At 42.9% G+C, this 17,501-nt stretch overlaps 2 protein-coding genes across 3 annotated transcripts; one reads left to right on the top strand and one right to left on the bottom strand.

The window, feature by feature from the left end:
* The first annotated feature begins 163 nt into the window (after positions 1-163).
* Positions 164-2,313, top strand: mars2 (methionyl-tRNA synthetase 2, mitochondrial). The gene is made up of 3 exons (XM_072436081.1): positions 164-533; positions 604-938; positions 1,009-2,313. The coding sequence occupies exons 1-3, from the start codon at positions 272-274 to the stop codon at positions 2,185-2,187; spliced, it is 1,776 nt and encodes a 591-aa protein (XP_072292182.1). The 5' UTR covers positions 164-271; the 3' UTR covers positions 2,188-2,313.
* On the bottom strand, positions 2,285-17,399 carry med12 (mediator complex subunit 12). Of its 2 annotated transcripts, none has more exons than XM_072436079.1 (43): positions 17,201-17,399; positions 15,964-16,068; positions 15,688-15,879; positions 15,418-15,577; positions 15,110-15,285; positions 14,907-15,017; positions 14,426-14,692; positions 14,071-14,217; positions 13,893-13,992; positions 13,685-13,821; positions 13,466-13,597; positions 13,220-13,346; positions 12,408-12,637; positions 12,260-12,319; positions 11,992-12,165; positions 11,726-11,870; positions 10,997-11,115; positions 10,635-10,778; positions 10,401-10,564; positions 10,194-10,325; positions 9,859-10,086; positions 9,507-9,651; positions 9,307-9,427; positions 8,950-9,060; positions 8,758-8,871; positions 8,164-8,300; positions 7,871-8,050; positions 7,656-7,727; positions 7,418-7,581; positions 7,171-7,332; positions 6,897-7,098; positions 6,492-6,601; positions 6,275-6,410; positions 6,010-6,159; positions 5,570-5,935; positions 5,358-5,496; positions 5,068-5,276; positions 4,759-4,830; positions 4,452-4,672; positions 3,373-3,562; positions 2,999-3,292; positions 2,659-2,740; positions 2,285-2,562 (listed from the first exon to the last, which is right to left on the bottom strand). In XM_072436079.1, exons 1-43 carry the CDS (start codon positions 17,300-17,302, stop codon positions 2,522-2,524), a joined length of 6,570 nt encoding a protein of 2,189 aa, XP_072292180.1. In that variant the 5' UTR covers positions 17,303-17,399; the 3' UTR covers positions 2,285-2,521. The 2 variants fall into 2 exon arrangements, with proteins under 2 accessions (XP_072292180.1, XP_072292181.1); XM_072436080.1 differs by having other exon boundaries at positions 5,077-5,276.
* Between the last annotated feature and the right edge of the window lie 102 nt (positions 17,400-17,501).

The following is a 17,501-nucleotide window of genomic DNA, read 5'->3' as shown; positions in this document are numbered from 1 at the left end:
TTGCTCGGTCTTCTTCCCACTCTCTTCAGAACGTGGCTTTTGCGCAGGTTTCAAAGCGAGGATATTCTAGCGTTCGACGAGGCGACTCCTGATTGGCTAGCAGCAAATGACGAAAGCGGAAAAACTCCTAACCTTGTCCCACACTCAAAATGATCATGCGATATAATATCAGAGGCACTTCAAATGTATAAACCCTTTGCTCATATCACGTTGTTCATAGCTTAACTCTCTGATAAACATTACTTTGATTCTGCTGGACTTCGACTCTAAAATGAAGAATAACTATTTGCCAATCGCCAAAGCTTTCAGGTTGGTACAGAAAATACAGCAAAGTCAATGTTCGTTGTCTGTAGTAAGGAAACAGATGCGTTTTAGCTCCAACGTGTCTCAAAATGAAAAGAGCTTCTTTATCACTACGCCTATCTTCTATGTAAATGCCTCACCTCATATTGGCCACTTGTACTCAGCTGTTATAGCAGATTGTCAAAGCAGATACAAACAACTGCGGGAAGTGAGGACAAAATTTTCCACAGGTAAGAATGTCCTCCACGTGTAATAATACTGTATTGTCCATGTTTTGATTCTTATTTTCCTTTGCCGTAGGTACTGATGAACACGGTTTGAAAATTCAACAAGCTGCTGAGACCGCTGGAGAAGATCCTCTTTTATTTTGTACCAACGTGTCAGAGAAGTTCAGAAACCTTTTCAACACCTGCAGCATATCGTACACGGACTACATCAGAACCACAGAGCCTAGACACCGAGTGGCTGTGGAACATGTCTGGTCAGTTCTGAGGGACAAAGGACTCATTTATAAAGGCAGTTATGAAGGCTGGTACTCCACACAAGATGAAAGCTTCCTCACAGCCTCCCAAGTTGGAGACGGGGTGGATTCATCAGGACAAAATGTGAAGATTTCCCTGGAGAGCGGCCATAAAGTAAGTTTTTCCTGTACTGTGTGATGCTTTGAACAAAATTGCACCATACATTCTCTTATGTGACCAACAGGTGGAGTGGATGAAAGAGGACAACTACATGTTCCGTCTATCCACGTTTAGACATCAGCTTTTGGACTGGTTGGAAGCAGATCGTAATGCAATACGTCCTGAACGCTTTTATCAAGCCGTTGTACAGTGGCTCCAAGACGATCTCCCGGACCTCTCAGTTTCTCGTCAGAAAAGCCGTCTCCAATGGGGTATCCCTGTGCCCGGTGATCCAAACCAGACCATCTATGTGTGGCTTGATGCTTTGGTGAACTATCTGACGGTTGCTGGATACCCTGGAAAACACCAGCAGTGGTGGAAGTTTGCTCATCATGTTGTTGGAAAGGACATACTGAAATTTCATGCCATCTACTGGCCAGCTTTTCTGTTAGGGGCCGGACTACCTCTGCCACAAACTATACATGTACATTCACACTGGACAGTCAATGGCAAAAAGATGTCTAAAAGTATTGGTAATGTGATTGACCCTCTTGAAAGATCAAATGTGTTTACTACTGATGGTATGCGGTATTTTCTTTTGCGCCAGGGTGTCCCCGATTCAGATTGTGACTATAAAGATGATAAAGTGATAAAGCTGCTCAATGCCGAGTTGGCCGATTCTCTTGGCGGTCTGCTAAATCGCTGCACAGCCCCTGCTTTAAATCCAGCACAAGTGTACCCTGTGTTCTATCCAAATTATTTCCCCTTTGAACCAACAGAGCAAAGCAGAGCCATCTCTGAGGATTACCACATGTTGAGTGCAGTGGGAAACCTGCCTTCTGTTGTAGAGTGCTATTATGAGGACATGCATGTGTACAAAGCATTGGAGGCAATCAATGCCTGTGTGAGGCAGACTAACGGCTTTGTGCAGCGCCATGCGCCCTGGAAGTTGAGCAGACAAAACATTGAGGAAAAGCATTGGCAGGACACTATCATACATGTTGCACTTGAATGTCTGAGGATTTATGGCTTGCTCCTTCAGCCAGTGGTTCCCCAAATCTCAAACAAGCTCCTGTCCAAATTAGGTGTAAAGCCAAATGAGAGAAATTGGGCGGCACTGAACTTCTTGCCTCGATTTCATGGAATGGAATGTCCATTTGAGGGAAGAATTCTGGGTACAGACACTGACGTGCTTTTTAATCGTTTGGAAAGGCCTTCTGTAAAAGGACCAAGACCTCAAAAATACACATCAAAGCATGCCTAAGAAGTTGTGTGTACTGCTCTTGTACAAAATTGTAATGTCAAAAAGTTGGTTGTATGGCATATCACAGGTGAAGTAAAACCCAGTGTCACAAGGTAAAAACCGGTATGATTATTTAATGAGAATTACACAACTAAAATGAAAAAAAAAAATGTACAAATTGAAATAAAATAAAAATGAATTATTCTTATAATTTCTAGACTTTTTTTTTACATACTTTCTCCATTATCATTTACTTCACAACTGGATGAATCCTTTCAAATATTCATAACACACAAACTTGATCAATGCTTCTATCGCCTCCATCCTCAGTTACAGTATGACTCGTCTCTGCAGTTCAATATGCATGATAATTGTTGCTCTGCCCGGGTTGTGAATCTGAGGATAGAATAATAATATACAAGCTTACGTTCAAAACAAAAAATGGAGGCAGCAACTATATTTATTCAAAATAGACAGAAAGGGGCAACTTACTAGAGAGCTGCTGTTGTAACTGTCTGACCAGGGCTGCAGTCTGCTGCTGCTGCTGAGTCTGCTGCATTCCTTGTCTCTGAAACTTGAGAAGCATGGATTGGTTTTAGTTTGGTTTAAGTTTGATATTAGAATGGTCTTATTTAACAGCACTAAATATTTTTTGGGGCCAAATACTGAATTTAGGAAGTCCTAACGTAACATAGATGTACAACTATAATGCTGCTCATGAACAAAATCTATAATGCAATATTATGCTTTTTCATTCCTTTCTCAAATATTCAATATTTGACTTTTCAGTCAAATGCTGTTTAGACCAAGAAGCTAAGCACAAGGAACATACCAAGGGCTGCATGCCCAGGCCCTGGTTCTGTGCCTGACCAGGAGGGGGCACTGCGGTCACCTGCTGTTGCTGAGGGACCTGTTGCTGGGGAGCGACCTGTTGAGGCTGCACCTGCTGCTGCTGTTGTTGTTGTTGTTGTTGTTGTTGCTGCTGCTGCTGCTGTTGCTGCTGCTGCTGTTGCTGCTGTTGCTGCTGAGCCTGCTGCTGTTGCTGCGCCTGCTGCTGCTGAGCCGCCTGCTGCTGCTGAGCCGCCTGCTGCTGCTGAGCCGCCTGCTGCTGCTGAGCCGCCTGCTGCTATGCAAACAGATGAGAAGTGAGCATTAGCTGGCGTCAGTTTAAGTATTTAGTCTTTATTTTACCAAAGCCACACTTACTCTGAGTGCTTGCTGTCTGAGGTACTGCTGCTGCTGTTGTGCAGCTGCTGCTTGTTGTTGCTGCTGCTGCTGTTGTTGTTGTTCTGCGAGCATCTGATTAGATGGCCTTATGCTGGGATGGACACCCTGGCCTCCCATGTGACTAAGGCCATGCAGGATAGGATTCTGCTGCATTGGTTGGTGACTAAACCTGAAACAAGACTATTTAATGTGGGAACAATATGCTACTTCCTAATGCAATTTTGCATTTGTAGACTTTATTGCAGGCTTTTAGATAGGATTTGAAAACACCCCCGGGGGCCGACTAGGCAAAAAAACGAGTAGCTTTGGCATTCTCCGAACTAATAAAAAGTAATTTAAAAAATGTGCTCGTTATGGAAAGCCAATATGATCACACTCTGCCACTTAGGAGCTGCGTATCGCAGCATATTTTCCAACGCTTTTACAAAATAAAGCGGCGCTTTTAACGCTGTGCGCCGTCTGACATTACGCCGTAAACGCTCCTAAGTGGCGGAGTGTGATCATATTGGCTTTCCATACTTTTGGGTACCGCGCGAGCGTCGTGGACAGCACCACGGCGCCCGAACACGCGAGCAAGTGAAGCAGCACCCTAAAATGCCCGCGGCGCGCGCACGGTTATCTTAATACCTGGTGAGAACGCTGGAGTATTCCCTTTTTCTCTAAGATTTATTAATAAAATGGCCATCCCTGCATTCGAAAATGCCCGTCCACATTTTAAAATACCCCGTCCAAAATACGGGAAGACGGCCCTCTATCTAAAAGCCAGCTTTATTGGCCCCTATAGGACAATTCTGCATTCAGCACACACTTCAACCATTTCCTCAGGAGTAGTGGGCACGGCATTGGGGACCTATCTTCTGATCTTGAGCCAGGAAGGTAGTCCTGACCAAGTTGAGCTCAAGATCTGGAGATGGGTCCCTGGGCACTGCACAGCAGACACCACTGCTCCTTAGGAGATGCCCCAGTGGCATTAAAGGAAGGGTCAAATACAGGGGACCAGTTTCCCTATGAAGGAGCAGGATTATTCTACTGCACGTTTATACCAAATGTGCACCAACCTCTGGATGTTATGGGTATAATTGGGTGCCTGCTGGTGGACGTAACCACTGGGCCTCGGCTGCATTTGCCGAAGGGGATCTACCATGGGTGGGTTGGCTCCAGGATGACTTCCCTGAAAGTTCTGGTTTCCATATGAAGAAGGGACCATCCCGCTGCCTTGAGGCGGAGGATGCTGCATCCCCATGTGTGTTCCATATGAGGTGTAGCCCTGGGCTATGCTCTAAAAACAGACATGTTTTTCAATGACAAAATACAAATGGTATTTATTGAAGTTGTATGTACAAAAAACACAACTAAATTGCTCACCTGATTTGCTTGCAATGAACCATATTGTTGGTTAGGATTTATCTGCCTCATCTGACCCATTACATTGTGATTCTAAAGTTGTACAAAAGCCAGAAGTCAGAAGAGCAAACATTGTTTATTTGACATGAGGCTCAGATTAGAACTCCATATTTTCCATTTGCTCCATTTTGTCCAATGTCTGTTTTGGTTTTTTGGCCACCGTGGAGCAAATTTAGATTAAAACGTCAAAAAATAATTACATTTGATATAAATAATTGGATACAAAACTATTGGAATTGGTTCTCAGACATAAAAAGTGTGTGACCTCACCAGTCTGACCTGTAACTGGGCCCTCAGCAGTTGTGGCCCACTGGGCTGAGGTTTGTATCCCATAGGATACTGTTTGTCCATCCCCATCATTCCGGGCATGTTTGCCTGCATTCCAGGCATCATGCCCGGGTAACTGGGCCGTGTGGGCATCATCTTGTTCATCTGAGGGTTGCGTGGTGGTCTATATGGAGGATCTAAACCAGGGCCACCTACCAAAAGGAAAATAATGGTATACTGAATACTGAAAGTGTGATGACAGCAGCTCAAATGACTCCTGGAGGCCCACTAACCTGGAGGAAGAGGCTGGTTCTGAGTGTACATGCCCATGCCCTGCTGAGTGTATGGCATTCTGCCATATGGATTCTGCATCATGTCAGTGGGCATACTTGTTCCATAGGGGACAACACCAGGAGTGCGGTTCACATAGTCCTGAGAAAGAAAAACTTGACCATGACAATAATGAACAGAAGACAATTAAGAGGTCCGGATGGACTCGACTGACCTCAGTCTTGTTTGTAGTAGTCTTCTTTTTCTTATTTGCTTTCTTTTTGTTGGGATCAGCAGTGACATTTGGGACAGCCTTTTCGGACTTTCCGGCCTCCATAATTTTCTTATCAGGTTCTTGGGAGACAGGAGTCAGAGGCTCCTCCTCCTCTGGAGGCAGGGGGAGGGGTTCCAGATAGTAGCTCCGCGGTTTTGGTTTCAAGTGAGTGTGGTAGAGCAACAAACGCTGCTGCTCTTCAAATTTAGTTACTTTACGATCTACACGCACAGTGCCAAACCACCCCCAGGAGAGGGGAGCTGAGTGTTTAAGCCCTTCAAAGACATCCCAGGGAGAAATCTTTTGTTTTGTAGAAACTTGAAGACCCTTAGGAAGAAAGATTGTTATTAAATGTTGTTTAAAAAAGGTACAACAGTGTCAAGTAAAAAACAAACATTTACCTCTTTTTCAAAACCAGCTATTTTGTTTCCCTTTGTGTCAATAAGAGAGCCCTGGGGCTCACAGGTTATGACATCACGGGTTTGTTTGGGCAATGGCAAAAGCTGACGAACCTTTTCCAAACTCTCGGATTGTCGATCACCAAGCTCTTTCTGCAAACAAAAAGTAAAAAAGAAAGTTAAGCGAGACATTAATAAATACAACAAAAATGCATTCAAATAGAAGGCTATGAAATAATTCAAATGGTTTACAGTTTCGAAATCTTACCCTGAGCTTTTTGACCAGATTCATATAAGCCCTCTTATTCTCTTCCATGCTTCCCTGTGAGATACTGGACATATCAGCAGCCAGTGTACCATTTATAAGCACACTCAACATGTCCAACACTGTTGTGAAGAGTTCACTGTTGGAGACAATAAGTGTTATTATATAAGCGAGTGCATTTTCTAAAACATTTGTCAACCTTAACAATGTCACTATTTACTTATTCGACTGCATGTCGACTGTGCCACTGCTAATGATGTCGAGTAGTAGAACCGCCCATTCAGTCGTCTGCTGAGTGCTGCGCTGCACTGTGTCAAACATGCCACCCACCTTAACACAACACAAGAAATATTACAATACTTCATCCATCTTTAAGGGAAATTTGGCAGCTGTGATATATAACCAAATATCAAAATAATTAACAAAATATAAGAATGAATAAAAGTGCTACTGAGACCATAATTTAAAATGATAAAAATATAAACATGGAGTGATGTGCAAATAGTTTTAAGTCCTTCACAGCAAGAGTTGCTTCATGGGTGTTGGGAGAAAAGAGCTCAACTGAAATCATATACATATATATTTCATATAGCAACAAACATTTTCACCATCACAAAGCACTTACAAGATTCAGTCGTAGTTTGAGAGCCTCGTGCATCATCTGCTTGGCCTTGCAGTCGTCCTGGTACTGGTCCTCTCTCCAGTTGGTGACGATCTGTTGCACCTGGCTGTAGAGGGAGGTGAGCAGACCTTCCCTTTGTTCATCCTGACCCTTTAAACAGGTCAGCACCAAGGACAGGAAGGGCTGCTGGCTCAATAGAGACATACTGGAGGAACAAAACCCACCATTAGGAGTCATCACTAGTGAGTGTTTCGTTTGGGGGATTGTCCGGTTTTACCTCTTCTGCTTCTGTCTGTCTCGCTCTTTACGTGAGGAGGAGCCCAGGTGCTGTCCTTTCTCCAGCTCTTCCCCTGCTGCTTTGAGCACATGGCCTTGAACTGTAGTGGGGAGTTTGGCTATCAGTGGGGCCACGAGCCACACGCCTGAGCGCTCCGACGAGCTGAAGCAACAGAAAAAAAACTAAATTGTGGCCGAGGGTCGAGGTTAAGTTTATGAACATTTGTTAAAGTGATGGGAAGGCCAACCTCAGGATAGGTTTCATCTTGCTTGAAGTGCTGCTGGTGGTAGAAGCAGAACCACCTTGCGCAGCTGCTCCGTTTCCAGAAGGGTTATTGGAGTTCATCTCAGCAGATTTTTGAAAGACCTCTATAGTGGCTTTAGCTATATTCTCCAACAGTGAATACAGCTCCTTTTTCCACACAAGTTAATCAGTACTTTACATTGAAAATCAGCATAAGTATATAAATAAAGTAGAAAACTTACATTGTTGGTGCTCTGTTTAATCATCAGCTGTAACTCAAGAGATGACTGCCTCATTGTCCACTGGTCCATGTTCTAGAAGACAAACAATATACCGGTATTTACTATTGAATATAAGTATGCATCACCAGGAGGGCGCAGCCAAACTCTACATAGATCTCTCCTCTATAGAGCCGCAGGGAGGTATGGCAGGTTGTGTTTTTATGTGCACGCCAGACCTGGAGGATTCGTTTGATGCGCTGTCTCTGAGGGTTGTCTCCATCATCGCTGTCCAGCTGGCGATGTGGGTAACAGATGAGCTGCAGTAGCCTCTGGGCTTGGATGTTTACAAGAACTGGGTCCTGAAGGGCACTGCTATCCTCTGAAAGGGACTTCAAACAGCGCTCTCCAACCCATTCCTTTAAATGTGTGAAAAAAGAGAGTGGTGTTGTTTAAATAAGTACTGGTAATGACCTAACACACCAGGAGATTGTATTTGTACAAGTAAATGATACAAATGAGGACCTCTCACCTGCTGACAGATGGTCTTCAGGACATATTTCGCATACACATCTAGACTGGCAGTTTCTATAGAGACATTGCGGCCTTCAGAAATGTCATCGAGGCCCGTGTTGTGGGAGAGGACAGAGCCTCTTAGCTCTGCATCACCTACAATACACACCTTTCATTAATTTCACTGTGCAGAACCTTTCATTAATCTAATTTACAAAGCATACAGTAATGATAGCCTGACCAGTCAAGACCACATACTTTTTAAATGCAAAGATGTAAGGTTTGAAATTGTATCCCGTCTCCATGATTTCCAATGAACGTGATAGACAATGATTAGATAAATTAACCAATAATAGACGTGCATGGTCCGTTTGCTTTCAGCAGCGCAGGTTTCTACACTATTTTATATTCACTAGAAAAGCAAAAAACTGATATAAAAAGAAATGATGGTTTTGTCCTAAATGCTACGAGGAGAGGTCTTTCATATTTGAGACATGTGATCCAAATGCTTCCCAAATTGGGCGCTTGTCTGACGCTCTATGGCCCTCATGCATTCAAACAAACAGTACTGGCTCGAGGGACTGGCTCGTTGGGCCAGATAAATGACACTTACCAAGCATAAAAACTGCTTTCAAAACAGCAAACACAGCTCCAACCACTATGCTGTTCTGAGAAGCAGCAAGGAGGTGTCTGTCACATGAAGACCTGATACCTACAGAAAATTTATCTGAAAAAGGACCAAACACATAACATCAAAGATAACGTACAGAATTACTAATACACATGCCATTATGTTTTTGAATACCAGATTTGATGCCATCTTGTGGGACCGGGTTGCGCTGGGGAGTTTTAAAAAGGTGCAGAAGAATTCGGCAGGTCAGTCTTGCTCCGGGCTCAGAATCTTGTTCACTACAAGCTGAGAGAAGATGTAAACATTAGAAAACCTATTGACTATAACATGTTGAAAGACAATCTTTGTCCAACAAATGCATTTTTTTGTGAAATGATTTCCTGTTGAAGTATTTGGAGATAAAATGATTAAAGCCTTTGACTGTAGCCGAAATGCCCGAATATGATTTTGGGTCCAGAGTTGGAAAGACACAAAATGCTTCCTGTCAATTTCAGTTTCATGGCTTAAAAGGAGAGACATGACAAGTCTCACCTGCATTGAGGAGAGAAGGAATAGCCACACAACGAACCAGGTCTTCAAGAAGTAAGCACTGCCTAGCAATCAAGATGGCTACAAAGGTCGCCAGAGAGTCATGGAAGGACAAATCACTAACCTGGAGTGGAAAGATCCAAATTATTCAAACAATCTAGACGACTAAATATAATCTATAAAAACGCAGTAACACCACTTACATCTACATTACAGAGCAAATCATTGAATCCACAGTTGCCATTGTTGGATGAGCAGCACAGAGCCTTAAGAACGCCGAGCCATTCGGCGCTCAGTGAACGACAGTATGCTGTGAGTTCTGCACAGAGGATCCCAATATCATTGACCCTGCAAAAAAAGTCACAAATTGTTATAGCGCTTTGTACTTTTATTGTATGTAATTTTATCTAAACAACGAGACATGCACTAATATGGTGAGACAATGTCAGTGAAGAGACAGGCATGAACAGCAGGGCTACAACTAGACAATTTAAAAGCAGAGATTTCCACTTAAAATAGAAAATGCCTTTGACAGAGGGCACTGTGCCAACATACCTTTCAGGATCTCTGTGATCCACGCACACATCCATAAGGACATTACAGACAAAACTGTAGCGGTTAGCTGGGCTGTCGTTGAGAATCTTGCCCACCATTGAGTGGTTGAAATTGTGAGCCAAGGGATTGGCAATGGCCTCCATCATGAAGGCTGGGTCCCACAGCATATTCGAGTCGGAGGGGTCAATGTTGCAGTAGATTGAGTTCTTCACTCTAGAACAAAACTCACTGAAAGAAAAAATGATGTAAGTTTATTCATGGTCTACAAGTATACAAATGCCACACCTTTCTCTGAATTGCATATTCAATCACAGTAGAAAATTATAATCTCCAACCTGAAAATCTCCCCAAATTTGCTCTTAAGGTGACTGCAAGAAGTGTAGAGGTCATACAGATAAGCCAGGATGCAGCGCTCAGCTGAGGAACAGTCTGCTGGATTCACTCCAGATTTGACAACAATACGTAGCCTGTCAAAGACGGTCATAAAAATGAAAATAGACATATGCTGGTTTAGGCGTATGGAGTAAACGACAGATTCTTACCCATCAAAGACTGTTGCTGCCTGCTCTGGATTAAGAATGAGACAGGAGTGGTACCTCCTAAGGACAGCTACAATGCAGAGGCAGAGGTTGGTGGTGTAACTGCCGACCAGACTGGAGGACTTGAGGATCAACTCTGCTTCAACCAGACTTAACTCATTTAAAATCTATACGTAGAAACACAATGGGATAAGAGACTTGAAAGAAACAAAAACACTCCATTTATCAATGGCTTACCTGAATAGCATAGTCTATGAGGCCACTAATGTTGAGTGAATACTCCATGAGGTCAAAGATGAACTGAATGTGCTGGACAAGAGGCAGGTGATAGGACATCCCTGAGGCAAAGCTGGTTATCTGTTCAAATGCATTTTTGAAGACCTAAAGCCACAAAAACATGTGTGACTTGAGAATGAAAGGAACCAGACCAAACACTGCTGAAGAGCCACTTCTACCCCTTTAAATTAAATATGCTCCAGTTTCTTCTTCGTACATTTGGAAACTCAATTTACAATCAGATCTTGCTCCACTGGGGCAATGGAATAATTTGTAATTTCCTGCTTAGTACAAAATGAAAGAATGGAGTTACATGGACTCACCTGGGAGGTGACCTGGTGCTGGTCAAAGTGGGAGAGATGCTGGAATTTGGAGAAGATATCTTCAGCAGTGGGAAAGGCCTCAGGCTTACTCCTCTTCCTCTTTTGCCCTTCCTCACCTCCTAGGCAAAAACAAACATAGGCACGTGGCTCAAAATTCTATAAAGATTTGCATTTGAATTACATTCAACATTTTGGTCTGATCGTGTGTAGGCTGGATTTTAGAGAACAGCGGAGAAGATTCTCAGAGCCACGTCACATATAGAGGTTAAAAGCTCAAAAAGTAAACTCTGCTGTGTCCTTTAAAACTAAATTAAAATTAAATGTACAAGTATCAGTTTAAATGGAATCAAAGCATGACAGATCTGATCGTTATTTTCACTAAATCTGTTGGTGACAGCAGAGATATGTGTAATTGCATTTTGAATCCTATTATCGCTTGAAAAAAGGTCCCATTTATGAGATTACGTGGCTGAATAGATGGTCTATTTACGTACATAGAAAGCGGATTAAATGAAAATTACTGCAGTGTTTTATAGAAAATATAAACACAAGTATTCTCTTATAGACAGAAATGGAAGCCTAGACCAGCACCATTCCAACACCACTGTGCATAAACATTCAAGGATGACAAGGCTCTGTGGTCCCCTTAAAAATTAATAAAGTAAAATCTTTTGTCTATAACATGTAACGTTACTAATGTCTCAACAGCCAAGTGCAAGCAAGTATTACCCGTTTCTGCTGTGCTTTTGCGATTTAGGACCTTCAAGATATCTTTGGTTATTTTCTTGATGGTGTGTCTGGCCTCATCCCTTAGTTTGCCAACTCCATAAAGAACTACCAATCGCTGGTTGCACTCATGGCTGGCGCTCTCCTCCTTAATACATAAAATATTAAAAGAAAGATTCACATAAAACGTGAGGCAAAGGATACTGACAAGCATGTTTAGGAACGATACATTTTATCACAACCCAATTTCAATAGCAAGGCGTATTTACCTGAGGAATAGGGAAGTGCGTGGCATACTGAATGTGGCGCGGTTGCTCATACAGTTGAGGGAAAGCGGGATCCAGACTCTTATCTTTGCACCCTGCCTTGCTGTCTTGGTCTGGAGTGGGCTTCTCAGGAGATGGACTGCCCTTAGACTCACAGTGCATGGGGGGAGAGAACATCTGGACAAAGGGAAATGTAAGTATATTACAATCTATTTATGGTTATTGAGATTTGAAATGACATTTATTGGAAAATCTAAAATATAAGTTGTACCTCGTCAAAATTAGCACTGGAGTTGTGATCAATTTCCATGGACTCAGACAGGCCAGTATCCTGTTGAGAAATAATCACACATGTCAATACATTAGGTGAGGATTTCTACATCTCGTCACACTCTCCCACACCAACGGCTTTAACGTGCCTCCATTTTGACACTGCTGTTGACATCCTGCTCTTTGCGCTCTGACTCATCCAAGGGCTCGTCGCTGGGGGAACGGGGGCGCGGCATGTGGGCATCCAAGGCCAGGTCGCCACGGGAGATGAGTGTGCACATGTAGATGTTGTGGGAGAAGACGTCGTGGCGGATGAGCTCGTAGAAGAGCAGCACCAGGTTAGAGAACTCCACTCGTTCGCTTTCGTTGCCGGGCTCACCTGCACGAAAAGAGGGAAGAAATGAAGACGAGCCTTCACAGGTTGTTCACTCACACAACACCAATATATTGAGATGAGTGAATTATCGTATGAACTAAAAATATATTTGAAATGGTTGGGCAATTCAACCTATACTCAATTTTTTTTTTTCATAGACTGTTTTTGTCACAGTAACATCCTTTATAGATTTGATTGCATGAACTCATTCACATACAGGACTATTAGACGTTCGGTCAAGGTGCCAATAATCATGAATAACTATAAAATTGTGATGTTACTACAATCGTAACACTAAAAATGTATAATGTGAGTCAGTTTCTGAACTAAATACATGTAAAACACAATCAAACGAAAGGTTACAAGAACTCATACTTATTTTAAACTACTTGGTAATAAGGAAAATGACAAGGGAAAGCCAAGCAAGTCAATTTGCCTGCCTGCCATCTGCCTAACCCCTTTTTATCTGGGCCAAACCACTACAATAAAATGGTGCCCGAAATGTTTCATAAGCCGACGAAATTGCCAGATAAATCGGAGCCAAATTCGTTCTGCAACATTAGATGAATCAGAAAGGAGACTCACTCAGGGTAGGAGCTTGAGTGTCTAGAAACTGTAGCAGCACATCTTGAAAGACTGGAAGTGTGGCAGCGGAGAGCGAGCCGGAGGACACCGAACCCTTCTCGTCCACCACCTCGGACTCACCGCACCTCTGTAAACACACAAAATGGGTTCTCGTCAATGTGGAAAAAGACACTAATAAAGACTTTCCATATTGGTGGTCAGACATTTGGTTAGTGGGGTAAAAAAAAATAATTGTTGCTCATTTACCTCTGCTTCTATTTCAGCTTGTCTCTTTTCCAGGAGCTTTGCGACCACCATGGCCCTGTGTCTGCCGGAGCGCTTGCAGCACACAGCCCATTCACCAAGCAAAGTCACCACAGCGTCGTCATCCGGGGACATCTAAGTATAAAGAGAAAACATGTTATAGCTAAATACAACTGTAGTGTAAATCTAATTAGGAGTTTTCCCACATTTTTATCCCTTTACCTCATGACCATCTTTGCTCTGCCCGGACCCAAAGATCCGATTGTAAAGGGAATCTAAAGAGTTGCTGAAATCGGACTTTTCAAAGCTGTGGTTGTCCAAAACCTCAAGAGTATGAAGAACTCTCCCAATTGTGAAACCTAAAAAAGATCCTATCAGTTAAATAAATAAATAAAAATAAATGTAAATTCTGTATAAATTCATTTCCAACCTGCTGTGGTCTCCTGGCATTTATCAAAAGACCACCTAAACTCCACAGCCTGTCCTCTCTCTTTGATCTGTTCCTCGATTTCTCTCAATTTGGCCCGGACCTGAAATAAAGAGCCAATTTATCATCTTTCGACGTGACAAAGACAGTCCGTGTTTTGATTGGTGAAGCGTAATTTGACCTGCTGCGTGAATGTGGTGTTGCCCCCTGGCATCGGGAGGCTGGATGGGGCGATTGGCAAAAGGTCCAGAGGAGAACCAGTCTTGTTTCGGCTATCGGTTAGCGAGTAGTGCCACACAAGAGCACTAGGACAACATAGCGCTATACTCTGTTACGGGAACAAAACAAAAACAAAAAAAAGGTTAAATTGGGCTGCGTTATAAAAACTGAGAAGCATCTATTAAACAAACACTGCAGTAGGCCAGAACAATTGCCTTTAGATTGGACATGTATAACTTGTAATCTGGATTCCATAATTGCTACTTGCTGTGATTTGCTTTGACTGCACTTAATCTTATGGTCCTAAAGTGCAATACCTGTAACATGCAACTGAGCCCAAAAACCAGAGGCCTGTGCAGAGGGCAGTTGTAAAAGTCTGTAAATGGCGCTTGCGCCTGGCTGCCTCCCGCAGGCTGGGATGTCGGGGTGGGGGGCAGGGCGTTGCCTTGCTGTGTCAAGATGCCATGAGCTGGATGTCCTCCTGTGCCAGAGCTCCCGTCGCTAAGCAACAGGTTGAGGCGCCGTGTGCAGAAATATGCCAGTCTTCGTGACAAGTAAGCTGACTGGACGAATTCCCCTGAGTACTGCGGGATTGGAGAGATTCACAGCATTACACAAAAGGTTTTGGGGTCAGCTGTGAAAACATAACCATATGAACGGCTGTGGGACCGCTGTAAAGGTCAGCGCGGCCAAAGTGTTGTGGACTAAAAACAAGTTTGTGCATAACTACCGACAGCTGGCGTGGTTGGTCGGAAAGTAAAATATACACTGTCCCAAAGATGATGAGGAAAACTATACCTGCAGTAAAAGTGGCAATAGGAGACGGAGCAGTTCATCTTCACCTGGTCGCACCTTCTCAAAGCATTCCAGCACCCATGTCAGGAACTCATGCCTGTCTAACATGCCATCCTATTAGACAAAAAAAGCTGTAATTAGTACATTCCTTGTGTACTAGGGAGCCTAAACATGAGAACTACATAATAATCTACGTTTCAACTCACTTGAAACATAAACATGGCAAGTTTTTCATTGTACTCCCATTGTTTCATGGCTTGCTCCACATCGGGAGGTGGCGCTGGTAGAGGCGAGCTGCAGCCTTGATTGGGAAACTGCCTGTAGAACTCAGCCACTTTCTGCAGCTGTTCCCATAAGTACTTGGTGATGATCTGTGTCCATTCTGTGGACAGACAGACAGACAGACACAGACAGACAGACAGACAGACACACAGACAGACACACGATTAGATGCAACACTGCTCACTTGCCTCTCATTATTTAAACAACTGATATATTAAAAACATCGCCATACCTATACAGGGGTCAATCACGTGCCTCTTCTTAACTTTTGTTTCAGTGATGGCTGCGTGATAAGCACATGTCATTTTTATCATCCAGGCTGAGCGCATGACAGGGACCGAATACTTAGCCAAGTATCCAAAAACCTCTTCCTTTTTGCTGAAGGTTGGAACCTGCAAATTTCAACAGTTGATCAGAGCACTCATTTAGAAAAATACTAAGAGCTGAATGTGGCATACAGATGATCCCGATAAATAGATATATAAAAAAATAAACTAATTACCTTCTTAGCCAGTTGGGTCAGGGGTTTAGTCCCTGCCAAGTCTGTAAACCAATTATTAATTGAGCTCTGTGACCTTGCTGTGAGAGGCCAAAAATTATCCTTTTGGTTGACCTGTGGCTTGCGCTTCCCTGTGTCTGGGAATGTATTGTAGCGCAACTTTTCTGCAATGATACTGCTGAAGTTGGAACTGATCTGGAAATGCATAAACATACCGGTACATTTGAATGACACCGTAAACAACCAAACACCACACATCACTTATTAGCAGTTGTTTACCTTGGAGGGGTTGAAATTGACATTTTTTGCACTGCCATGTTCATCCCCTGACACTGCCGGTTGGTTATTAAATCCTTGTTTCACATTCAGAGCAGTTAATTCATCCTGTAATAGCAAGATTTTAGTTCATGAAAACATTAGAAATTGTTTGGATATCAGCAGATCTAAAACAATTGTTGCCATGTTTATTTTTATGATAACCTGTAAATATCTTGTTGAGGTTCAAGTATTACACAAAACATGAATGGATCATACAATTAAAGACACACGGTTCTCTTACATAGTTGTTTTTATTAGTTTCAGTTATTGCTAAATACTTAATATCCTAATTTAGCATATCCCTAAAAGAAAAATTGCTCTCCATCCAAGCTCGAGTCATTAAACATTATGTGTACCAGTTTTTCTACCCAAACAGCAACAAAATATTTAGCATGTTGTCACTGAAGTCTGGTTTCCTCCAGTGAGCTGGGCCTAAAGAGCTCAGGATCCAACGTCCAAATCTTTACGTTTGTGGCCAGACGTGCAAAACGCCCATACATTTGCAAAAAAACAGAAAGAAACCCCACAAAAAGCTGTGAAAAGTAGATTGTACAATTACCAAAATGTAACGTCAAAACACGTTTAATGAGCGCTAAATTTAGTTTTTAGCATATTCATTTAACATCTCCATTGGGTTTTCATTCAACACCCAAGGATCTTGAATATGTCTGCAATTTGTCATTATCTAACGTTGTCATGTAACCAGCCACTTTGTTTTCAGGTCAAACTACAAGTGCAATGACAGATTAGTGTTGTTGGTGTAAAGCTTAAAGGTTGCTAAAGGTCGTTAACGATAATCAATCTGACCATCGCCGTTATTGTTGTGCAAAAGAAGGAATCTCGAACCTCAGCCGAATCTAATTGATATTCGTTAGCGATGCAGCTTTAGCGAACCCCGAAGAACAAATAATTTCAACAATACACGCACAAACCCAGAGGAGCTGTGTTGTGGCCTACCCATTCTAATGTTGGTCATATTATCTCAGCTCTGAAAATATGAGGCCGTTTGTTTGTCCAACGTAAGGCTCGCAGTTAGCAGCCTGACAACTAGGTGCTGTTCATTGTTATTGCAAGGCCCAGCTCGTTTAAAGGCTAGGCTAAACATGCTAGCTAGTGTTAGCTCTGGTGTTAGCTTGCGAAGGAGCTCGGGTGGAAATCCTTTTACTGGGGTTTTACAAGACACGTCGTTCACACTGACCTCTTTTTGCTTTGGATCTTGCGGATATACATCTGGAGGGCCAAGTCTGGGCCGCTTTAAAGGCCGGTGTTCGTAACTTAATATCCCGAAGGCAGCCATCATCCAGCGGCATCACAGCCAGAGCTTTCCTCCACCTCCTCCTCCCGAGCAGAGCAGAGCAGAGCGGAGCGGCACTAAACCTAACCAAACCAGCCACAACACACACACTTCCGGGAAGCGTACTCGGCAACGCTCAAAGTACAATGCCAGAATCAGGATGGTGAAAATAGGGTTTAAATGTTTCTTGCAGCAGACTGTAAGA

This window comes from Eucyclogobius newberryi, unplaced genomic scaffold (assembly GCF_026437365.1).
Source record: "Eucyclogobius newberryi isolate DKJ021-1_F unplaced genomic scaffold, fEucNew1.0.hap1 SCAF_11, whole genome shotgun sequence".
Classification (NCBI taxonomy): Eukaryota; Metazoa; Chordata; class Actinopteri; order Gobiiformes; family Gobiidae; genus Eucyclogobius; species Eucyclogobius newberryi.
Note: the sequence above shows the minus strand (reverse complement) of the source record. Positions and strands in the feature narration are given on the sequence as shown.

Coding starts and splice junctions, on each gene's coding strand:
- med12 (XM_072436079.1), bottom strand. CDS start 17,302: ATGATGGCTGCCTTCGGGATATTAAGTTACGAACACCGGCCTTTAAAG. Junction 10,779..10,996: donor AGCACCAGGTCACCTCCCAG/GTGAGTCCATGT, acceptor TTGTGGCTTTAG/GTCTTCAAAAATGCATTTGA. Junction 5,497..5,569: donor CTACTACAAACAAGACTGAG/GTCAGTCGAGTC, acceptor TTTCTTTCTCAG/GACTATGTGAACCGCACTCC.
- mars2 (XM_072436081.1), top strand. CDS start 272: ATGAAGAATAACTATTTGCCAATCGCCAAAGCTTTCAGGTTGGTACAG. Junction 534..603: donor GAGGACAAAATTTTCCACAG/GTAAGAATGTCC, acceptor CCTTTGCCGTAG/GTACTGATGAACACGGTTTG. Junction 939..1,008: donor CCCTGGAGAGCGGCCATAAA/GTAAGTTTTTCC, acceptor TGTGACCAACAG/GTGGAGTGGATGAAAGAGGA.